The sequence below is a fragment of the Meles meles genome, chromosome 18 (genome assembly GCF_922984935.1).
Source record: "Meles meles chromosome 18, mMelMel3.1 paternal haplotype, whole genome shotgun sequence".
In the NCBI taxonomy this organism is placed as follows: Eukaryota; Metazoa; Chordata; class Mammalia; order Carnivora; family Mustelidae; genus Meles; species Meles meles.
Window position 1 is genome coordinate 20,941,350 of NC_060083.1, and position 25,746 is coordinate 20,967,095.

At 36.9% G+C, this 25,746-nt stretch overlaps 1 protein-coding gene across 9 annotated transcripts in view; it reads right to left on the minus strand.

The window, feature by feature from the left end:
- NF1 (neurofibromin 1) overlaps positions 1-25,746 on the minus strand; it is a 253,611-nt gene that overhangs the window by 128,476 nt on the left and 99,389 nt on the right. For 8 of the 9 annotated variants that reach the window (XM_045985840.1, XM_045985838.1, XM_045985839.1 and 5 more), the window contains 12 exons: positions 24,030-24,164; positions 20,263-20,376; positions 14,786-14,865; positions 13,224-13,347; positions 11,779-11,940; positions 10,002-10,251; positions 9,405-9,478; positions 9,066-9,149; positions 1,765-2,205; positions 1,242-1,381; positions 884-1,006; positions 343-426 (listed from right to left, as the gene is read on the minus strand). In XM_045985840.1, coding sequence (XP_045841796.1) covers positions 343-426; positions 884-1,006; positions 1,242-1,381; positions 1,765-2,205; positions 9,066-9,149; positions 9,405-9,478; positions 10,002-10,251; positions 11,779-11,940; positions 13,224-13,347; positions 14,786-14,865; positions 20,263-20,376; positions 24,030-24,164 — 1,811 coding nt within the window. The remainder of the gene's footprint in view (positions 1-342; positions 427-883; positions 1,007-1,241; positions 1,382-1,764; positions 2,206-9,065; positions 9,150-9,404; positions 9,479-10,001; positions 10,252-11,778; positions 11,941-13,223; positions 13,348-14,785; positions 14,866-20,262; positions 20,377-24,029; positions 24,165-25,746) is intronic. The other variant, XM_045985837.1, reaches the window with a different exon arrangement.

Below are 25,746 nucleotides of genomic sequence, written 5' to 3' on the forward strand. Positions count from 1 at the left end.
TTTTAGAAAGATTTGAGCCAATCAAGTTTCTTAAATATTACCTTTATCGAATTATAAAATAAAAACAATCTAGGGCATTATACATTTTATTCTCCACGTATATTGTATATGTCATGTCTATTCCTAAATAGACAACACTAACTTTCCAAATAAACTGACTTTACTGAAAGTCTTTCAGTTAAAAATAGGAGGTAAAGATTAGTATATATAATTCAAATGCAAAAGCGTGATATCCAAAAAACATGTATTATAATAGCTATGAAGTGTCAACACCCCAAACAGACCTGCTAATACTTAATTAAAAATCATTCTCTCTTTCGCATTTGTTGTTGTTGCTTTTACCTTGTAAGACATTTTACATCATCATCTGCTGCTTGGTTTGATGTTCCCATAACCCAGTCTGTCAGGTATTCTACCATTTTATTCCTATAGAATGCCAGGGAAAAAGAAAACAGCAACAATTTTTTTAAGTCACACATACATCTTCAGTCATACAAAATTTTTTTAATAGTGCGAATACTTTGCCAAATCACTCAGGTGATGTGACAGTTTCATAAAAGAGATACCACTACTTCAACCCTAACAGTCAGAAGGGCACTAACAGGCAACTGATACTGGTTCCCTTAGCCAGAGTATCAGACTAGAAACAGAAGCAAATTCTTAGCTCAAGTGTAATTTAGAAAAAGGGAGCACTGCCATAGGCATGAAGCTTTGGGAAACTTGAAAATACAGGAAGAGAAAAATAAAAATGTAAAACGCTGTTTTTCCATCCCCCTCTTTCCCATGGTAATCAAGTGCCTACTCAATCGTGTGCCTACTATTTTTGTATACTTCATTTACTACAGAATTTACAAGACCCCACTTTGCTCTTTTGAGAACTCACCTAAATTTCATCTCCTGACAAAATGAGAGGTCATCTCTCCTTGCCATCATTACCTCGACTAACTGACACAGTTTCGTTTTTATTTGAATTGCATGGACCATATTCCCAAGCACACGAACATATCTATTTAGACACAGAAACATTCGGGAGAAAAAACATCAGATATAAACAAAAGAGAAGGTTTTCTAAATGCTTTAATCTCTAAGTAAAATGATTAACCGTAACTACAAAAACTGCAGTATTTTTATTTTATATGAGTACATATATGTCCAATTTGGGTGCAATAAAGAATGGTAAATTATTCCCTAATAACTACCAATACCGATGTGTTTCTGCTACATTGCAGTAGAATCCTTACCTGACTAGATTTAACATCATAGTTTCAATGCTAGCTTGCCCCAGATGTTCCGAGCTGCCTTCAGTATGGTTATCTAGTAAGTTCTTCATTATAGCTATGGTTTGCTCCACAAATTGAGTATTGGTATCAGTCAATAAAACCTATATAAAGAACAAAATACATTTGGCATCAAGGCACAGAAGACAGACCAGAGATGAAACTGCCCTGACCCAGATGTCATACACACAAAGAAATGTACCCACAGGCATGTATTCAAATAGGCACACAGACATAACGGAACACTCATACCCATACCCAAGACATTCATAAGCCCTGGCACACCTACACACTAGAGTTCCCCAAAACCAAAACTGATCCCTACATTAGATGATTTTTTTCTGCAATTTTTTGCCTGTTTTTAAAAAACTGTGAGTGATGTTCATGCCAGTATCGAATTAAATAATCAAAAAGATAAAGGCTTCGTTATCAAACAAGTCACTCTATTCACAGGAAAGGGGGAAAAATAAAGCAGAGAACACTTTACCTGTCCTTGGGAGTCAAAAAACTTGCTGATGGTATTCTTCAGTTTGTTAAACAGCATTGGATAAAGAGCAGGATTCAATTCAAGACCCACCAAATCCTTAACATTGGTCCGTATCTGAAGTCCCACTTTCTCATGGTTACACACCATTAAGGATAAGAGTCGATCCATAAATTTGCTGACAGGTGTATCAGCATTTCCCTCTGAAGACATCACTGAAATCATGGAACCCTTGCGTTCACTGACTGGGCCCATGGGTGGGCTATAGGTTGCCAGGCCAGAATTGCTTCTCTGCTGCAGGCACACTCCCCCAAGGGCACAAAGGAAGCCAGTCATGTTGATCCATTCCTGTAGGGAGTCCGTGTCTGACAAATCTATGGAACCTCCTCCACTCACGTGAGACATTCGCCTCTTAACAATGGTCTTGTGAAGGCTTTCAGCAGCCTAAACACAAAATTTTTATGGAAAGCATGAATTCAACCTCAACTGGTTGAAAGACTTGACAAAATTACTTTTTATCCAACATTTCTTCCATGACAAAGAACACTTTTTACATTTAAAAGACCCAAGTCTTCACCATTTTCTAGTCACATCAAGGTATCTTACTGCCCGAGGCCAGACAAGCCTTACAGAACGGAGGTAGTGATGGACACACACGCAATGTCAGGTACAGAAGGTGGCTATGGACTGCAGCTCAGAAAGGACCATACACTCCAATTATTTGCTTAGATCAATTCCTGGACAGAGAGGCAATGTCTAAGCTGCTTCAAGGAATTATAAATATTTGGAAATTTTCAACCAAGTAGTGTGTACACTTATTAGTGATGGCCCAAGTTCAAGAGCTCTGGGACCAGCTTTGCAAATACTTTTCTATCATTCACACAGATTCTGTGTGGCAAGAGGAGAGTAATCAAGCAAAAGAACCACTGAACAGAAAGAGGCTGTAATGAAGGAAGTGCAGAAAGACAAGAAATAGAAAAAAATCAAACTCTGCAATAATCTGACTGAGAAGGACTCTTCAAAGAATTCTGATCCCGTTAGTTTACAGAGCACAGATGAGAAAGAAAAACTCTTGCTATGTGTGGCAAAGATTTTTCAAATTCAATTCTCCTTATACATCGCTTACAAGCTAATACTTGGCCTATTACCAAGGACATATCGACCCAAGAAAGCAACATATTAGGGGTGTTTTGTAATATAAATGATGTAGAAGTATCGCTGTATTTGCTTCCTTACGTATGTTTGTTTTGGGGGGTAGCCCTTCTCTCATGAAGGACTGCTTTGAATACAGAACTCCTGAAACCACCACTTCTTATGGCACATGCATTTATTACAGTTGTAGCTAATATCAGAGTACGGCGACTCTCCCTCCTGTCGTGCAGCACATTAACCTTTTCAGAATTGAAATTATGCGTATTTACGCAGGTTCTCTGAACAAAAATAAGGACAGAACGCAGCCTGCAACGTGGTGACTTACTGCGGAGCACAGTGAAAGAACCACTGGATACAACACTCCACTTTGACAAAGAAAGCCTAGATCTTGCATTTTAGTATTTTGTGTCACCAACTTTGAGAGGTTGGCTGCACTAAGTCAGGTAATGATCGACTTCACACCTTCAATGACTTGTGCAACAAGGAGCCATCGGTATCACGCACAGAAATGTCCCCTGCAAAAGAAGTTGCAGGCTGGCTTATAAGCTCCAGTGTGGTAAAGCATATATTTGGACCAAATTTACATACTGAGATTATCAAACAGTGCCAAGCGATTCTCAATTTTTTTTAGCAGCAGAAGGGCAACTGAGTACTCAGTATATTGACTGCATGTGGGCTGCAGCGGTGCTGAAACACTGTAATCAGTATCGCTGGGACTTCTTTCCTTTACTTGTTAAGAATTTGGATCTGGTACCACTTAGACATCTTTTCACAAGTTTCAATTCCTGAGCCAAGTGTTCACGCTGAACAAACACTGTACTTGGCATCAATGTTAATTAAAGCATTATTTTAAAAAGGCATTATGGGATAATGCCATAGCAGCCAAGGCTCAGCTATCTAAACAGAGTTCTTCTGCATCTTTATTAAATACTAAATTAAGTAAGAGGAAGAAGAGCTCAGAAGAGCAGCTCCATCACCTTAGTCATCTGCAGCTGATCCTTAAAGTACTGGTACAGTGACACCCAGCACAGTGGAGGCAGTGACAATGAAATGGACGAACAACTTATTAACAGACTCAAACATGTGCCAACATTGACTTTCAGATCCAGAGGAATCCCTGCAGGGAAGTTCTGGTGAAACTGCCAGCAGTGGTAAAGATGAAAGCAGTGCTCTTGGTAGCAGTAGTGGGCACAGCAATGGATCCAGCAATGAGGTGAACTCTAGCCACACAAGTCAGTCAGCTGGAAGCCCAAGCAGTGAGGTACAGTCAGAAGACACGGCAAAGGGCCACTGTCTCAGGTCTCTTCCCTCTTCGGAGCTTTGTACTACCGCTTATTAAACTTTGCTTTATTAGCACTCCAAAAAAAAAAAAAAAAGACGACGACAACACTGCAAATATTAAAGCCCTTAATGAAGATGAAGATGATAATAATGGTCATAATCCTCCTAAAGGTACAGATCTTCAGAAGAGAAAGTTAGAAAATAAAGCAGGCATTTGCTTATGGGATTCCCAAGGCCCATCAGAAAAAAAAAAGGGACAAGCAACAGAATAGGAAGGAACCTGGTTTTCAACACTGAATCAATGCCATCAGCAGATAATTTTTTTTTTTTTTTAATTTATTTGACAGATAGAGATCACAAGTAGGGAGCGAGGCAGGCAGAGAGAGAGAGAGGAGGAAGCAGGCTCCCTGCCAAGCAGAGAGCCCGATGCGGGGCTCGATCCCAGAACCCTGGGACCATGACCTGAGCGAAAGGCAGAGGCTTTAACCCACTGAGCCACCCAGGCGCCCCAGCAGATAATTAAATACAAATGCTACATGCTTGTTCATACTCTCCAGACCCAGAGCATATTTCAGGGGGAATAAACACTGCTCATATAGTACAAGCATGTCAAGAATCTTGTATCACACGCACTGGCGCCTTTCTGGGGGACACTACTGGGAATGAATCCGTTAACTGCCTACAGTGTATTGGTCCTGGTATCACCACCACCATCACTGCCACCAGGATGGGCATATTGTTGATGATACGCTGATGCAGTTGATGTCAGTTGCAGCAGCTTCCAGATCAGTGCAAAATCAGAAAAAACATGGCTGGTTTTAATGAAGAATCTGGGTGTGAAGAGCAGCTAGCTCAGATGTATTCACATGCAGAACCTACATCTTTTCTCCAACACCATCTTCGCAATTTAGCATCCCCTTTATGTCTTAGTGCAGTTCATAAACATCAGTTCAATAAATAATGCTCTAACGGACATTAAGTTGGATAACGTTTGCAAGAAAGGAAACACTCTGTGGGATACAGTTCAAGATATGACTCAATCTTTCTGAAGGACTAAAAAATGAAGCAGAGAAACTTCTCTGTTCCTTAGTATGTTGGTTTACAGACAGATTCAAATGAGAGTCACCGAAGGCTGCCTTGAAAATTTAAACAGGTAAAGAGGAATTTTTTACATGGTAGTCAAAATTCATTTCATATATTCTTACTGACTAGGTGTGGTGAATTCACAGCCTTTAATGTACTATTATCAACATATGTTTTAGTAACTGTTGTTTTCAAAGTAGGTTTGAAGACTTCTCTCTCACAGGATCACATTTATTATTCAGCCTTACTTTATTCAGCACTTTCTGTCACTCTTGATTAGATCTCCTCCAAAAGAAGCAATAATACTTACTCTCTTCTTGACTCTGGGAACATAGTAGTGATTACTATTTTCAAATTACAGCTAAATGTTCTTGAACTGTGTCATATTATATATTTAAAAAGGCTAACTAAGTTCAACTTGAGCTGAAATAGAAACATTTTGGTAATGGCATTCTTCTTGTGTCTGAGTGGATCTTTTGTGTCTTGACTTCAGCAGTACATAAAGAATGAGGTTAGTGTTCTTCTCTAGTTTGAATTCTGCTATTTATTTATATACTTCTTAATGAGGTTCAAATGAACTACAAACTTCTTGCTTTTCAGGTATGTTCCACTGGTATATTTTTACATTTCCCTTGATAATGCTCCATTTTCTGGCACAGTGAATTCAGTTATTAGTGGACTATGTTATGTTATAGTAATATAATGTTTTCAGCTTATCTCTGCCTGGGCCTCATATTAATGTCTAATTTTACTGAATAGTTAAATACTTCAAAACTTTTTTTTTTTTTTTTTACCTAATTGAATTAGTAAAAGTATAGCAATATTTTACTCTCTGCTCTTGGTCTTTAAAGGGCTCCAATATGACAATCACAATAGAAAAACTGTTCAGGTAGGAATAAGAAAGCACTAACAGATTTCTGTCAGTGAATCCATTTGGCACATACTCTTTAAAAGGAAAACTTTTTTTTGTTTGTTTCAAGTTTTTATTTAATTCCAGTTAGTTAACAGAAGTTGTCGTATTAGTTTCAGTTAAAGGAATGCTTTTAATGGTTGGATGACATTTTATCATTTACAGAGGTGCTATAGCAGTTGATTTAAAAATATTAATTGTCTTCTGAAAATCTTTGTGAAACCACCAGTCTTTTCAAGCAGTTGTTGTCTCAATTTACATATCCTATATGTGTATCTGCAAACTCGATTACCTAGCAATTCCACTGTTAAGTGTGTACTTTACAGAAAAACACCTAGATGGTCATCAAAAGACACATTCAGGAACATTCATAGCAGAAATATTCAAAATAACTAAAATTCTTTGTATAGCTATCTAATACCCAAAGAGAGTAGAAAGGAAAATTACATTGTGGACTGCATGTTGAATGAAATACCTAAAGCAGTAACAGTGAATGAGTGACAGTGGTATGGAAGAGTGCGGATGAGTCTCACAATGTTGAGTCAAAGAAGCCAGATACAAGACATTGTGTCTCTAGCACTCAATTTATACCAAGTTTACAAACAAGAAAACTACTATACTTAGTAGTAGTCAGCATAATGGTTACTCTTGGGTTGCTAGTGATTGGAAGAGGGGCACAATGAAGGCTTCGATATGCTGGTAATGATCTATTCCTTTTAATTTTCTTTTAAAGATTTTATTTATTTATTTGACAGAGAAAGAGAAAGAGAACACACATGAGCAGGGGGAAGGGCAGGAGAGGGAGAAGCAGGATCCCCACTGAGCAGGAAGCCCACTTTGAGGCTCAATCCCAGGACGTTGGGATCATGACCTGAGCTGAAGGTAGACGCTAAACCGACTGAGGCACCCAAGGTGCCCCAGTGTTGATTTATTTCTTGGTGTGGGTGCTGGTTGCACAGGTATGTTCACCTCCTACTACTGTGAACTGTCACTTAGATTTATTCAAGTTTTTATACGTGTGTTATATTCCAGTAAAAAATTAAAGTCCAAACCCAAGATTACTATATACATTTTTTAAGAGCCACTAATATATTTTTTTGTCACAGATTAATACACCAACCCAGAATATCAAACTCTTTTAAAAAGCTTTGACTCACATGAACAAACCTTGCAAACATTATGCCAAGTGAAAAAAAGTCATATTAAGTGAAATGCCCAGAACAGGCAAATCTACAAAAAGCAAAGTGGTGGTTCCCTAGGGTCAGGGGGCGGGAGGGTGGGGGAGTGGGGTGGGGGGGGTGGGGAGGGAGATTAGGGAATGATAGCTCATGGGTATGGGGCTTTTTAAACTAGGGCAATGGTTGTACAACTTTGTGAATATACTTTGTTTTTGTCTTGCTTCATGGTCCATGCTGCCAGCTGATGTTGTTGGTATCAGTACAAAGCAACCAAACTAGCAGGTTGGGAGCAGATTTTTCTGCCATTCTTCTAGATTTTGAGTTGTAAATCAAATCTAGGACTGATCACTCCACACTTGTTTAACACTGCCTGTGAGGTTCACAACAAATCTTCCCAGCTCTGTGATCATCAATGATTTCAAATTCACCAGGTAATCATGCTTCATTATCACAGTCAAAAACCAGACGATGACTGTGGAACATTGCCTAATGAGAACCTGAGTCTGCCTCTCTTTTCAGCACTGTTGATGCTCTTGAAATCATCTGCCAGGATGTTCATGCATACCATTAAAGTGGCACAGAAAGGTGGCAGAAAGTAACAGTACATTTTAAATAGGTGAACTGAATAGAATGCAAATTATATCTCAATGAAACAGTTATCCCCCTCAAAAAAGCTTTCGTCCTAAGGCCACATGTCCTCTCCAAATGACATTAGGTACATATTTTTGCTTTACAAAAACACAACTTTTTTTCCTTGTTTTTTTTTCTTCCTTGTTTTAATTAAGCATGACAAGAAAAAAGCAATAGCAGGGTAACGAGTTTTTCTGAAACACCTAATTATAATGAGAGGAATAGGGATGCCTGGATAGTTCAGTGAGTTAAGGGATCTGCCTTTGGCTCAGGTCACGATCCTTGAGTTCTGGGACCTACTCCCAGTAGGGAGCCTGCTTCTTCCTCTGCCTGCCACTCTTCCTGCTTGTGCTCTTTCTTTCTCTCTCTCTCTCTGACAAATAAATAAAATCTTTCAAAAAATAAAATAATGAGAGCAATATATGGCCAGTACAAATCAATTATACACAAATGCCAATTAATTATTAATTTCTGGGGTAACAGATGAAAATAGTTGAATGAAATGTCCAAATTTTTAAATTTCACTTAACCTATGGGTTCAATCTTCTGCCCACCAGATCCTTTAATTAGAATACCTAACAAAATAGTAAAATGTCTTGTTTGAATTTTAATTTATTTTCTCTACCTTTGTCATCTCTTTCCTGAAAATTCTATGAAATACTTGGATGGAGAAAGAGAAGGAAAAAGGGTAAAGGCACGGTCTCTACCATAAATCATCCCTAGCTTGTGCTGGCCAGTATCTCTGCAAAATGGCAGTATCTGTGCTGTCCAGTACAGTAGCAAATTGCTACATGTGGCTAAGGAGTCCTTGAAATGTGGCTACTATATGACTGAGAGACTGAATTTTAACTGTATTTAATTTTAATGAATTTAAATTTTCATTCAAATTTAAATAGCCACACGTGACTAGTGGCCATTATAACAGTGTAATTTTAGATGAACCACAACTACATAACAGTCTTACGACAACTAGACACATATTATACTAACAGTGACCCAAAAGATTATTGAAGTGAAATACGTATGTCTAAGCAAATCGATTAAGACAAAAATCAACTTCATAAACTCACCTGGCCATCTTCCATTTTAGCTTTCGGGTAGTTGAGGATTAGTTTTGTAGCCTGTTCCCACTTCGCATGTGTATCTTCCCACGCCTAAAATGAAGGTAATTACCACTGAAAACAACTCTAAACCTAGAACTAAAGATCAATCAGCAGGTAGATGTTATATAGATACATATATGTGTATGTACAGTATATAAACTTGGTACGTATTTTAACATCCTACTTGTAATAGGTACATATCTTAGATATGCTTCAAAAGCTATTCTGGTCACACGCACACGACATGAGGCTTCTACATTTGAGGGTGGGCGCCTGGGAGGGTTGTTTCTGTTGCTAAGGGCATACCTCAGTGTTTCCTGCAGTGGGATGCTCGATGCGCCTTAGTAGTGCCATCACTCTTTTCTGAAGTGCTGCTCTTCCTAAGCAAAGACAACAGCAAATCAACTTATTGCACTTACAGCCCTGTTTGCCAAGGGAGCACCCGCAAGCCCAACCCATAAGGCAGAGGAGGAGGAGGGGAATGAACGCTTCCAATGATAAAGATGAACACTTCCTTTTGTCAGGAAAGGTAATTAACTTGGACTCTACAATGTCCACAGCATAAAACAGCTATTCCCACATATGTTTACTCCAACTAAGTGCCAGTGTTTAAACTTCACTATATATAGTTCAGCCACCATAAATTATAAAATTTGTAACTGACGGCAATTTACACTGCCAGCTTTTAAACAAATGTACTGCATATTAAAACCTCAGTGAGAAGTCAACAATTTATTTCAAATGCTATTTACTTTCACCCTATCTTGTGTAGAAAAGGATTTCAGGTTACTATTTGAATGAACGTGTAAGTTTACAAAGTAGTTCCTACATTCCTAGCCCAATCAGATCTCTTACGATTCAAGGCAAACAGAGTGGGGGGCAAGGAACATTATCCACATTTACCTGTTGACATCATATTGCTGACAGAGGCAAATTCCATAAATGTGTTATAGTTGGGCAAGAAGTTGTGCACCGACACCTCGTCCACTCCACATCGGATATCCGCTTCCTCGCAGAGGTGGCGGAAACAGGACATGGCCACCAGAACAGCTTCAGTGTCAGGGCTCCACAGGAACATGTACAGGGCCACTTCGAGTTTAGTCTGAGCTTGTCGGCAGATTGGCGGGGTGCTGCTGCACCCTGCTGCACTATCCTGGGATGGTGGGGATGGGAGGTATTATGCTGGCAACCTAGGTAATTTTATTTACAAAACCCAACAATGCAACGCACTATGTACCATGTATGTCTGCATACAGTACCCCACAAAAGCTTTCCTGCAATCATGACAGCAATTTTTAAATCCCTAAATATCTTGTATGAATGAAAGATGAGATTATTTGGACAAACATCTCGATACTATTTGTCCAATTTCAAATCAAATAGGTATTATCCTATTTCAGATTCTAGAAATGCAGATTAAGGGCGCCTGGGTGGCTCAGTGGGTTAGGCCACTGCCTTTGGCTCAGGTCATGATCTCGGGGTCCTGGGATCGAGTCCCGCATCGGGCTCTCTGCTCAGCAGAGAGCCTGCTTCCCTCTCTCTCTCTCTGCTTGCCTCTCTGTCTACTTGTGATCTCTCTCTGTCAAATGAATAAATTAAAAAATCTAAAAGAAAAACAGCTCCAAACAGATCATGGTCTCGGGGTCCTGGGATCGAGTCCCGCATTGGGCTCTCTGCTCAGCGGGGAGCCTGCTTCCCTCTCACTCTCTCTGCCTGCCTCTCTGCCTACTTGTGATCTCTCTGTCAAATAAATAAATGAAATTTTAGAAATGCAGATTAAGCCAACACAAACACAAGTAAAGCACCCACAGCATAACTCTACTGAATGAAAAATGCAATGCATTTCCAACTCAATTATAAATGACAAAGGAAGTAATAAGAAATTCCATCTACCTACTGGAGGGAAGAAATAAAGTACACTGGAACAAGGACTAAAATGAGGGTACAAACAAGAACTAAATATTGTTGTGGAAGGTATACTTGATTCTGGATTACACACTCCCAAAAGAAATCCTCATTTACAAAATGAATATAAATTCCACCATTAACACAGATAATAGTAAACCCTGTACTGATTAATTGCTGTTTTGTCCTCAACAGAAGGCTATACTGAAAATTAGGGATAAAAAAGCTTTGGTTTTCAAGTCTAACAATATAATGCCATTGGTAAGGTGGACCAGCAAAATCTTCCGTGAAATATCAATATAATCAAGATTCCTGCAGACTGCACAATGACAACGATCAGGAAAACTAACCTAACCACCTTACAACAAGGCTGTGAATGCATAATGCTGACCTTCCCATGAAAAAAGCAAACTGATACTCATCTCCACTGATGAGGATTAAAAAATGTACTCTCTAGATTGAGAGCTGCACACTAAATGCCAGAAATAGTGTTTTTAACAGTAAAGATACCATTTTTTTTTCTTTTTCTTTTTTTCCTTTTTTTTTTTTTTTTAGAGAGAGAGATCACAAGTAGGCAGAGAGGCAGGCAGAGAGAGGGGGGAGAAGCAGGCTCTCTGCTGAGCAGAGAGCCCGATGGAGGGCTCGATCCCAGGACCCTGAGATCATGACCTGAACCGAAGGCAGAGGCTTAACCCACTGAGCCACCCAGGCGCCCCCGTAAAGATACCATTTAAAAAAAAAAAAAGAGGTTTGGTCTACAAAAGAAGTTGCTTACCATGGATGAGTTTCCTTTTCCCTTCCGAAGAGAAGCTCCAGGAGTACAAGAAGGTAGTAATTCTTCATGATTCATGGACATCTGACCAGTAGTTCCACTGGAAGGAACATCACATCCTACCCCATAAAGGAAGAGAAAGTGACAGGAACTTCTATCTGCCTGCTAAAAAGAAAAAAATAAGTAAGCCTTTCTGAAGCACTGATAACCAAGAAAAATAAACATATAACATGAGCTGTCTTCCTGTTTGAGACTATCCTGGAAAACCTCCCATTCTCAACTCCCACCCCTTACATCTTGAGATTATGCGCTAGAAACCCAGTGGTACAAGTAATGTTTGTTCAGTGTCTTTGAAATTCCTCTTAGCTTTTCACCCTTGAAAGCATCAGAAACAACAGATTATAGAAATGCAAAATTAACATTTCTAGATCTAACATGGACAGAAGTAAAACATCAATAACATAAATCTACCATACGAAAAATATACTGTACTTCTCAGTATAAATGACAAAGATTTTCTCCCAGAAGATTTCATCCTGAGCCATGTCAGGATAATTGGAAGCTGACTCTTTTGAGATTAAGTTTCTATGGACCAGTAATTAACACTGGTGTGTATGCCAAGTATGCTACAAGGGTAACTTTACTGACCAGACTCCTCCAGACTGATTACTGGGTTACTAATGCTTATACTCTGGAGAATTAAACCACAGACAAGTCCACCCAGATACCAACTCACCATTAGTCCATTTGTAAACAAAAAATTTAACAAGCTGCATGGGACATTGAAAAGCATGTCTTTAATACGTTTAAGTTTTTCTGTAGCTATGATTCTAGAAATGGATAAAAATTCATTGGATCAAGTACTCAAAAATTATGACACAGTAGAAAAAAATTTTAACTGACTATAGAAACTTTATGTTAAAAGAAATGTTAAAACACTGCCCCAATGTTTTAATAGTAGGAATCAAAACTTTTCACTCAACCCTAGAGGAGAATACTCAGATATTAGAAGAGATGAAACTGTTATGGAAGGAATATAAACAAACTTAGATTAAACACTCTCAACCTCTTCCCTTCAATTTGATACATTAACATTCTCTGGACTAGCCTAAGCAGTAAGATTCAAGTCTTAAGCACAAACTTAAGATGGAATATATTTCTCAACCTAATTTGGTTATAGCAGCCCAACTCTTCCTAGACTAAGACCCCATAGAATCCTGCTTAACTCAACTAGAATTTATCAGGATTGCAACTTAAAGGACAAAGGCTCAGAATAATTTTTAAAGTGTTGACTTGTCATCCGTCATCCTCTGGCACAAGTATTTCCCTTGAAGACTCTGCAGGCAGGAAGAGCTAAAGTAGGACTTAATTTGGATAATATACATTTCCTTAACCTATTTCCATTACCCCCAAATATTCTTCCATTTTAAAGATGTCCTTTTGCTTACCTTATTTTTAAGAAGAAATTTATTCCTGCAGATCAAAATTTCCCGCAACCATTTGAGAATTTCTGTGCTACTAAGCATTTGATGGCTAGTTAATTTCTTGCAGATGTAAAAAAGCATTTGAGAGCTGCAAAAACATAAAGTTCATCATTATCAGTATTGTCAATAAATAACCTCACACACAAAGAGCTAATCAGTATGTAAGAATGACATTCTCTCATAACGGATACAAGTTTAGAGAAGTTAGGATTTGTTTTAGAGAAATGGTTATCAAAATGTTAACAGCATGATAATCAAAGCGAGTAAGTCTACATTACATTACAGACTACATTAAAAAAAAGCAAATAATTCTAAATCCTCTAACACCCCCAAACTCCCAATTGTTTCAACTACATGTCCCATCTCTGCACAAGACTCAAGAAGAAATGACAGACAACATACACAGCAAAGACTGTATCTAAACCCAGTTCTCTACAGCAGGGATCTGCAAACAACTGCCTATAAGCCAAATCCAGTCCTTATTTGCTTTTGTAAATAAAGTGTTAGTGGAACATGGCCATACCATTCACTTACATATCGTCTCTGGCTGCTTTCATGCTCTAACAGTAGAACTGAATAGTTCTGACAGAGACTATCTGGCCCACCAACCCTATAATGTTTACAACCCAAACTTTTAGAGAAAAAATTTGCTGATCCCTACTCTACAGCCACAATGTCCAACACAGCAGCAACTAGTCTGCTATGTGTGGCTACTGAGCATAGGAAATGCAACTTGCCCAAACAGAGATGTGCTGTGAGAAATGCAACCAAAATTTGAAGACTTGATGGAAAAAATAGTGTAAAACATCTCAATAACTTTTATATTGATTACATATTAAAATAACTTCTAGATATATGTACTGGGGTTAAAATATTATTAAAATTAATATTACCTGTTTATTCTCTGTAATGTGGCAACTAGAAAATTTTAAATCACATATGTGATTCATATTACATTACTATCAAAGAACACTTTCTATGTGTAGGATTTAACTCAGCTGCCAGGTGACTTAGTGCACCCACTTCTATGAGGATATATAATGACAAAACTGGAAATTTACACATTCCCATTTTTCTCAATATGCTGCCTTTGAACTCTTTAAAAGATAATAATTTATATAAGCAGGAAATAAACTATAAAATTCTATAAATATTTTTACCTACTAAGGCAGATGTTCACCATTAATTCACCTATCAAAATCACTGGTATCATGGGAAATTAATAAAAGACCATAGTCTTAAAAACAAATTATTAACATTACAAAATTTTAACACTCTAAGCTTATAATTGTAATCAACAATTTAGAACAGTTTTAACTACAGAGAAATCTGAAACAGAAGAGAATACACCAAGTAACAGTACTTACGGTTGGGTAATAAAATTTAGCATAATAAAATACAAAATCGTAAAACCTCTATAAATAAAGTTTTACAATAAAGCAAGTACTAGAGAGTTAATATCTAAACACAAAAAACAAATACAAAATAAAATTTTAAATTGAATTTAAAAATAAAAGTACATGTACCTAATTTCCCAGAATGTTTCCACCGGAGCATCAGGATTCCATAAGTCAATGCTATCTAACTGATGAAGAACCAGCAGAGCCTGAATTTTTTAAAAAAGGAGAGAGAAGAGTTAACCAAAAAGTTTTTTGGTAGATGTAACACTGGAGTATTTATCTTATAAATGCTAACAAATCCAGTTATTTAATTGCAGCTCTAACACACAGTATAAAGCAAAAGAGAAAAACTCTGAAGAACCCAAATCGCTAGAGAATAATAAATGTATAATCAAATTATTTTCATTCCTATCATTCCTACTTTAAATGGCATACAGGGATACAGTTAAATGACTGATGAGTTCGAAGGAGCAACAGATACATGTAAAAACTGCTTTAAGACACAAACGAAGTAATTTCTGTCTGTGTCAAAGAACTCAATAGAATAAAAAATTAATCCCTAAGTAAGGAGAGCTCACCAAAATTAAGACACACAACAGTACTTTACTTCAAACCCAGAAGACAAAGTAGAGGTTATCTTGCTCATCACAAATTCTTTTGGAACATTAAAGATCAGTTATTTCCAAAAACAAGAGAGAGAGGGGAGCAACACAAGTTCGCACCGCATAGCAGATTATTCATTCTAAAATATTCCAATTGACAACAGAACTGAAGCTGGAATTTGGTTTATAAAACATTAACAGGAATTAAATAATTTACTTAAAATATACAACATGCAAAATCACTATTTAAAACCGTCAACATAAAAAGTGTAAAACTAGACTCTTCCCTGAAACCTGCCCTATCCTAACTCCAATTCCACGGTGACTCCCCAAGAAGGACACTGCTGAGCTGTGCATATTCTTCTCTGTCCTTGGCCAATATATTTGGTGATGCTTTACTCCCCTTTAAAGCCTTTTATTAAAACTCCAATAAAATGCTACTTGGAACAAATAATGAGAACTGATTTCTTCTCTTAACAGTAAATCAAATGCATAAAATGCTAATATTTGCACTGATAATTTGCCTTACATTAGGAAAAGCTATATAAATGTCTAAACTTAGACCACTTTATAATGCTAAACCTTACAAATGATATAAAGACCAGACCTATATTATCTATTTCAAATACTTTTATTGTAATTACTTTTAATATATCATGGAAAACTTCAATTCATTGTGAGAATCTTCAAAAATTATAGTTGGCAGCTCTCATGCCAAGGAGAAAACAATACAAATTTATATTCAACTGTCACTATTGCATAAAAACGTACAATTTACCTTTAAGTAGCAAATTCTCTATAGTTATGTTTGAAGAAACACTTTTTTAACATAAAGACAATGTGTTTGCCTTTTCCCGCCTTAATATTTATGACTGCTTTCCTTATGTTCCCTTCCATTTATTTTCCTTTTTTTTTTTTCCATTTATTTTCCACATATATTTTTTAAGGTTTTATTTATTTATTTGAGAGAGACAGAATGAGAGAGAGAGCTTGAGAGAGAGGAGAGTCAGAGGGAGAAGCAGACTCCCCACTGAGCTGGGAGCCTGATGAGGGACATGATCCTGGGACTCCAGGATCATGACTGGAGCCGAAGGCAGTCGCTTAACCAACTGGGCCACCCAGGTGCCCCTTCACACATATTTTAACAAAGCTGCAAACACAGTATAGTCTTTTGACATTTCATAAACATTCTTTCATCCTGCCACGTGATCTGCATGGGGTCTTTTCCGAAGATTTCATTTATTCATCTGACAGAGAGAAAGAGATAGCAAGACAGAGCAAATACAAGCAGGGGGAGCAGCAGGCAGAGGGAGGAGGAGAAGCAGGCTCTCCACTGAGCAAGGAGCCCCAATGTGGGGCTCAATCCCAGGACTGGGATCATGACCCGAGCCAAAGGCAGATGCTTAACCAAATGAGCCACTCAGGTGCCCTGTGATTTACATGTATTAATGGATGTTTAATTCTCCAAGTTGAAATATCATTCTGTCACTAAATCTGTTTTCTTACTAGTGAATATTTTGAATTCTCTAATATTCTCTCATTATAATCAGAGCAATAAGCATGTGTATGTGCGCGCATGTGTGTGTACCTTTCCCTTTAGAATTGTATTCACAGGATGAAAAAAAATTACAGGAATGGAATTATTTGGACAAAAAAAGTGGGTATTTCCCCAATTTCTGCTAAATACTGTCAAACAGCCTTCCAAAAAGAATGCAATTTATAGGTTGAACAGTACACAAGTAAAGCAATCAGTGAAACAATGAATTCTAAAACATTTTTGGTAAAATGCAATACATAGTACAAACAATAAAGTAGCCTATCTTTTAAGTATATAGCTCAAAGAATCTTTAGAAATATACATAACTCCAGGTAACCATTGCCCAGATCAACACTGTCAGTGCCTAGAAGCCCTTTTCATATTCCCTTTAATCATTAGTGCTTGACAAAGGTAGCCACTGAACTGACTTCTACCACCATAGATTATTACTACCTGTTTGTTATTTATATAAAGGGAATCATATGGTATGTTCTCTTTTGTGTCTGGCTGTTCTCACTGAACATTACACTTGTGCTACTGATTCATCCATGCTCTGCATTTAGCAGGAGCAGCTCGTTCTTTTTTCACTGTTTTAGTCAATGGAGTAAATATAACCAAAATTATTTATCTATTACTGTTGATATACTTGAGTTGTTTCTAGTCTTTTTTTGGGGGGGAGGAGTGCTATTACAAATTATACAACTATTAATATTTTTTTGTATATTTCTTTTGGTAAACACACATATGCATTTCTATTGGATACATACCTAAGAAAAGAATTGCTAGGTAATACGTTTACTTTGTAGATATCGCAAAACAATTTTTAACAGTGGCTGTATTGATTTACCAGAGTATGAATAAAAACATGACATAATCATTTGTTATATCATATAGCTTTTTATTACTGATTTCTAGCTTAATTACACTGTAGTCGCAAAAAAATTCTGAATGATTTCAGTCCTGTAGAATTTATACTTACTTAATGCTCAGGATATATTGAATGTTCCATGCATACTTGAAAAGAAAATATTCACTGAATGCAATGTTCTATGTACGTCAAATAGTTCCTATCTGATAAACACATTGTTCAAATCTTCTATCCTTTTTTTTTTTTTTTGGCTTGTTTATTCTACCAGATCTTGAGAAAAGTATGCTCAAGTATGCCACTAAAACTGGACTTGTCTATACTTTTACTTCATGTATTTTTATTTATTTTAACTTTGTTTTTAAGTTCATACAGAGCTTTATTTTCTCGGTAGACTGGGCACCTTTGTAATAATGAGATGTCCCACTTCATCTCCAGTAGTGCTTCCTGCTTTAAACTCTGTATTTGTGTATTACTCCAGCTTTCCTGAGTACATGTTTATGTGGTTGAAATATCCTTGAAATATCGACCTCACAGTGTCTTTACATTTAAGCTGTGTCTCTCCTAAAGGCCACATAGTAAGATTTTTGCACTCTTCGGTATTCAGCCAAGAGAAATGAAAGCCTATGTGTAGACACATGTACAAATTTGTACATACATGTTCCTAGTTTTATCTGTAATAGCCAAAAACTAGAAACACCACAAATATCTATCTAAACAAGGAAACGGATCAACAAATTGTGCTATGGCCACAAAATGCAACACTATATAACAATATACGTGCAGTAACATAAGATGAATTAATAAGTATGCAGAGAAGACAGAGAAGACAGACACAAAGAGTACACATTATAATTCCACTTATATAAAATGTAAGTTAGCCTACAATAACAGAAAGCAGATCGATGGTTGCAGAGGAAGCAAGGGAGCAAGGAAGGAAGAAGAGAGGAAGGAAGGGAGTACAGAGGAGCATGAGACAACTTTCAACAATGATGTATATGTTCACCTAACTGACCACTAACAAGTGAATAAGCTGTGATTTAATTAACAAGAGAATACTTATCAACAATAAAAAAAAGGAACTAACATATGTAATATCATGGACAACGCTCAAAAACTTGTGAGTAAAAGAGGCCAGATGAAAAGACATACATAGTCTAAGATTTCATTCATATGAACTTTCAGAACTGGCAAAACTAATTTATGATAGAAATCAGACCAGTGGTATTTTGAGACAGGGAGTTGGGGCACAAGACACAGGAGAACATCCCAGGGTGACTAGAAATATTCTAAATCTTCTATGATTTCTATTATATGAAATTATACCTCAATAAAATTGATTTAAATTTTATAACACTATATTTCTAAAACTTCATAAAACTATATTTAGCAATCAATATAAAAAAATTTTTTAAGTCAACTGTATTCACACCCACAAGGATGGCTATAACCCAACAGACAGACAATGACAAGTGTTGGCAAGAATGGAGAAATAGAACCCACATACACTGCTGATGGGAAGAGAAAAAGATACAGTCACTTTGGAAAACAGGTTCATTTTAAAAGTTAGACAGCTACCATAAGGCCCACCAATTCCACTTGTAGGTATATATACCTAAGAAATACATCCACACAAAAACTTTTATACAAATTTTCATAGCCAAAAAAACAGAAACAATACTAAATGTCCATCAACAGATGAATAAACAAAATGTCATATATGCATGCACTAGAATATTATTTGGCAATAAAAAAACAACCAAGTACTGTTACATGCTACAATATGGATGAACCTTGAAAACATGTTAAATGGAAGAAGCCAGAAACAAAAGCCACATATCTTATGATCCCATTTATATGAATCAGCAACAATAAACCAATCTATAAAGACAGAAAATAGATTAGTGTTGGCCAGTGGCTGGGGTGGAAAGAAATGGAGAATGGCAGGGTTTCATTATGGGGTAACAATATGTTTCAGGGTTAGACAGTGATGGCTGCACAACCTTGTGAATATACTGAAAAACCCTGAATTGTACACTTTTTAAAGATTTTATTTATTTATTTGACACAGAGAGAGACATCACAAGTAGGCAGAGAGGCAGGCAAAGAGACAGAGAGGAGGAAGCAGGCTCCCTGCTGAGCAGAGAGCCCAATGCGGGGCTCGATCCCAGCACCCTGAGATCATGACCTGAGCTGAAGGCAGAGGCTTAACCCACTGAGCCACCCAAGCGCCCCTGAACTGTACACTTTAAAAGAGTAAACTTTATGGTATGTGAATTAGATCCCTATTTAAAATTCAATATATATTTGTAAAACTCCAAAGTCAATGGTAATCAGAAAATTTTGAGGTTTTGTATTACCAGAATTTGCACAATGTTTCTGCCACATGAGATATAAATAAAGTAAACCCCTTCTTTCTCCATAGAGTTCATAGAACAGCATACAGACACAAACATTCCATTGCTAGAAATGCCATCTCTGACAAACAGATGTTCAGAAATGACTTCTATCACTCATAGAAACCACACACAAAGGAAACATGAAGAATGTACATAGTTACCACCTTTCTTTCAAGAGCCTAGAATTCATCTCCCCTCACCTCCATTGCTTCCTGAGCAATCTCTGGCATGTGGGACTGAGGGACCAGCTGGACAAGCCCTGTTATTAATTCCGCTGTACTGCCTTGGGTCTCAGGCCCCTGTTTTCTTGGATTCTGCAAAGAAAAAAAGCAAGTTCATTTAAAAAACTGTATCTGTTACCTGACAGGAGCTAGAGAGAAAAGAGAATGGAGAATATCTACTAAGGGGTACACTAGACTTTTTAGAGTGATGAAAATATTCCAGAATTACATAGTGGTGATGCTGCACAATCTTGTAAATATATTAAAGACCAGTGAATAGTACACTTTAAAACAGTGAATTTTATGGTATGTAAATCACAGCTTAATAAAATACAGTAATTGTGGAACTTTTTTTTAAAGTCCAAATTGTTTTTGTTAAGAATTCACTTAATCTACATCTATAGTGTTCCTTCATGTGAATGATGTCTAGAGAAAACCTTAATGAAAACAAAAGCTAGGAATTAATTAATTTCTTAATTAAGAAATCATATCAATAAAAGGAGCAGGTAAAAAAAATTTTTTTTTTTCACTAACACTACACTGGCTAAATGATACGCCTCTAAGCTTGGAACTGATTGAAGGCAAAGAACACGCGCTGCATGATCACCCCATGCAGCCCTCTTGTCTAGTGTAAAACATCTGCCCCAATCCATCCAAGGCTAGAATCCACACCTCCAGATGCCTGTCCTTCAGTCTTTTTCATTGTGGAGAAACACCGTGTACTAAGCAAAGCAAATCAGTGGTGCATAAAAATGCAAACAGTCTACCTAAAGAGACTAAAATGCTTCCTGTAGCTTGGAAGCATCTATTTATACGTCAAGAATGTATGGTTCTTTTTTTTTTTTTTTTTAAGATTTATTTATCTTAGAGAGAGAGTGAGGGTGGAAGACAGAGGGGGAGGGAGAAAGACACTCTCAAGCAGACTCCCTGCTGAGCACAGAGCCTAATGCAGGCCACAGCTCCATCTCACAACCCCGAGATCATGACCTGAGCTGAAATCAAGAGTCAGAGATGCTCAACCAACTAAGACACCCAGGCGCCCCTATATGGTTCACTTAAGTGAGACCAATGCAACTTGTGCCCCCTTTTTATTTTGCTGTCAATTCTGTCCCATTTTAAAGATTAAGAAAAACCCTCATCCCAGAATTTCTGTAATTCAAAACTATTAGCCTACTTTATAAAATTTAGATTCACTCACACATAACTCAGTAACATTTATTGGATACCAAAGACATGGCAAGTTAAAAAGATGTGTTTCCTACCCTCTTGGAACATGTAGTCTGGTGAGAAAGATAGACATCAATAAAATCACCAGACTAACAACTGTAAAACTGCAAATGAGAGCAGTACTGCACAGGTACGTGGCCCAGTCAGGGAGGCTCCCTAGGGCAATGACAGCAGCTCCAAATGAGCCGGGATTATGTATAGAAAGAGGAAAGGGAAGCATATCATAGGCCAAAGGAACAGCAAGAGAAGGTATGAAGGAATGGGATAAGCAAGATGGAATAAAGACAGACCATCATGACTATAGTAAGAAAGATAGAGAAAAACAGGATGCTAGATGTGGCAGAAGAGGTAGGTGGGAGTCAGATTTTGCATGCCCCTGCAGGTCTATCTGGAGTTTGGTCTTTATTCCAAGAGTAAATTCAACTAAAAGTTTTAAGCTGGGCAAGAGGCATGATAAGATTTGTTTTTTTAAGACACCACCAGAACTTTAACTTCAATGCAAAGAAATGTTTACAGAAGGGACAAGAGGGTACAAGCTGGGCCGTGAGTAGGCCTGACAGAATGAGAGCAGTATGCATGAGGGCAGAAATGGCAGAGATGGTAGACAATAAAATCATGTGACCTTAAAAATACCATGACTGACATCATTTAACAGTTAGTCTTACGTTTCTCGTATTTACTACGATTTAGAATTCTTCATGTAAACAGGAAATAATTATTTACAGTGAATCACTATTTTAACTTACCTGTGGTTACACTGAGAAAAGTTGCTTCACCACTAGATGGCAGCAAAGAAAATAATTTCAATATTAAATGACTTCTGGCTAAATTTCAACCTTGGAAAATAGCAAGTTTTGTTTAAATTCTTGTTCTTTGACTAATGAAATACTTAACACTGAAGGCACCAGTGGCTCTGGTGCATTCTTTACTCTAACATATAGTCCTGCAGAGCAATGTGATATATTTACATGAAATGCATGATGAAATCCCACTGAAAATAACTTGTGCTACAAAAACGTGAGGAGAAAGAGGATTTGATTACTTTCATAGGCTCACTGCTAAGACTTTATGGAATTTTCCATGTCAGATTCTAACGACTTATTCTATGAAACTCCCAAATTTGGATGGGCTTCTTTAAAGAATTCAATCCTTTGGCATTACTAATCCCTTTAGGAATTCTCTGTCCCTCTCCCCTTTTGTTTCTCTGAAGAAAAAATACTCATATACACATTTTTTAAAATTCAAGGGGTTCACAGAATTCTTGAAAATATGGACATCAAGTTAACCCCTATATAGAGTAATTTGAAAGCACATCATCAGCACTTACAAAATCTACTTCTAAACAAAGCAGTAAGAAATTTTTCTGGATGCTGTTCTCTGGGCACTGGAGAACTTCAACAAAGGTTTAGCGGGTTATCCTGTCCTTCACAATACAAAACTGTCATATTTAGGGTATTAATAACATTAATATTAAATGTCAACTGTTTTTGTTTTGTTTTGTTTTTTAGATTTTATTTATTTATTTGACGGAGACAGTGAGAGAGAGAGCACAAGCAAGGGGAGTGGGACAGGGAGAAGCAGGCTTTCCTCTGAGCAGGGACCCAATGTGGGGCTCGATCCCAGCACCCTGGGATCATGATCTGAGCTGAAGGCAGATGCTTAACGACTGAGCCACCCAGGCACCTCAATGTCAACTGTCTTTTATTAATAATAGTTGACATTTATTTGGTGCTTATTATGCATTATTAAACACTGTTTCTAAAAGCATGAGTGTACCATCTCAAGCTTCTTAACAATCTGAAACAGGTACTGTTACCATCATTATGAGAAAAGGAAGACACAGAGAGGTTAAGTGACCCAAATCATGTCACTGGTCTATCTCCAGAACCTATGCTTTTAATCACTTCATATAACTAGCACTCATTTATATCTGGTTGTTCCTAACTACTTTGTGTATCACAGTGTTGCCCTCAGGAATCAAATCCCACCTGAAGCTGCAAAGGCAGAGTTATGACAATAATTAAGTGCTAACCGCAGAATACCTGCACCCTCTTCTCCTTCCAAGATAGTATTTGTAGGCAAAGCCAGTGATAATAGGTTGATGACAGAAAAAAGGGAAATAAAAAAGCTAAATGGTCTGGCAAGCACAACTGGAGATTTAAAAACCAACTGTGAACATGAGAAAAGACTTGGATTTATGTCGGCTTCATTACCTCCACCCTCACCCCAGGATAATGTCTAACTAATATAAACCTGGTAACAAGACAAAGAAAGAAGACCTCACGAAAATATGTTAGGGAGAATTAAGAAGAAAGGTAAAAATCTATTTTTGTAGTATCAGAGAAATGTAACTTCTCTGTAAGTTAAGATTTCTTAAAAGATGTCTTAGGTTTCAAGCATCATCAGGAAGGATCAGAAGTGTTCTTTTAGCTAATAATCGTCTCCAAGGTCTTGGCATTTCACTTAAACCAAATTAAGTTAGTGTAGTAATTTCAAGGCCTTTCATAAAAAATACTTACACAAAGCAAGAGCTTTGGATCTGCATGAATGAGTTTTACCATGGACAAGAGAAGATACTTATAGCTTCTTGTCTCCAGGTCTGTAGGTTTCTCTTTAAATTTAAGGCTTGTTACTTTTTCTTTAAATGTAAGACTCTAAAAATAAAAAAAAAAAAAAACATGTTATCACCTTGTAAAAATCAGACATCAAATTCAAGATAATAGCTATCTAACTTTGAAAAATAAATTTATTATAAAAAAGCTTTGTTTTAAAAAACAAACATTTTATACCACCATATGTGTGGTATGAGTACAAGCATCCAAAAGTAAGTACAAAGTTAATATTATTAAGCTTAAAAAACAAATGAGAACTATTTTTGCAACATTTATATTATTCTTATTTAAAATGTATCTAATAAATTTATTAAAAATACTAAACACTTTACTATCAAGTTGACTCCTAAGTAAAAGAACAATTTTCCAAAATGTGTAAAACATTAGGGGTAAAATATTTAGTCTACAGCTCTCACAGATACATACACTGAACTATTCATTTAACAAACATTTGTCCCACACAAATATAGAACAAATATTTCATACAATCTACATTAATTTTAGTAAGACGCATTGTTAATGCGCCACAAGAAATGAAAAACCACCATCAACTCTTAAGACACCAGACAAATAAAATGTAGTCCCAATTTCAGAGAGGTTGAAAATTAAGAATAAGTGTTTCTTCGACTTGATGAAATATGCTACATTGGCAATCTCTGTAATTTAAGTTTAATTTTAAGTTTTGCTTTTTCCTTCAATGGCATCCCACCTCTCTCAAGTTATAGAATGCACGTATTTTGCCTGAAGAACATTAGTAAAACAGAGAAAGAATTCTTTGACAAAGACAAGTCGTGAAAAATGTGCTTCAGTTACAGAGATACTATGGTAGACACTGTGCTGATGCCATACTTATGAATGCTATTCCACCAAAAATCCAACAGTTACCTTCTGGACACAAAACCACCTCTTCCTATTGTTATAAATCATTTCACCCTCTCCTTTAAAAGGGCATAAAAATACCAAGTTCTGACACATATGCCTTTATTTATTAATGTTTTTAGTTTTAGGTGTACAGCATAGGGACTTTTTATATACATTCCAAAATGGTCACAGTAAATCTAGTTACAATCTGTCACCATACAAAGTGGTTACATTACTGATTATATTCCCTATGCTGTGCATTACATCCCAAAGTCTTATAACCGAAAGAAAGTACATCTTAATCCCCTTCACCGGTTTTGCTGACCCTGACTCCACACCAACTACCCTCCCTTCTGGCAACCATCAGTTTGTTCTCTGTATCTTTCAGTCTGTTTCTGTTCCGTGTTTTTTTTTTTAGATTCCACATATAAGTGAAATCATACAGTATTTGTCTTTCTCTGACTTATTTCACTTAGTGTAATATCCATATTGTTGCAAATGGCAAGGCTTCATTCTTTTTTATGGCTGAGTAATATTCCAATGTGTGTATAAACCACATCTACTTATCCATTCGTCTACTGATGGACACTTAGGTTGCCTCCATATCTTGCTATTGTAAATAATGCTTCAATGAACACACATGTCTTCTCAAATTAGTGTTCTTGTTTTCTTCAGATAAATACCTAGGAGTAGAGCTACTGGATTATATACTGGATTATCTATTTTTAATTTTTTGAAAAACCTTCATATTGTTTTCCATTGT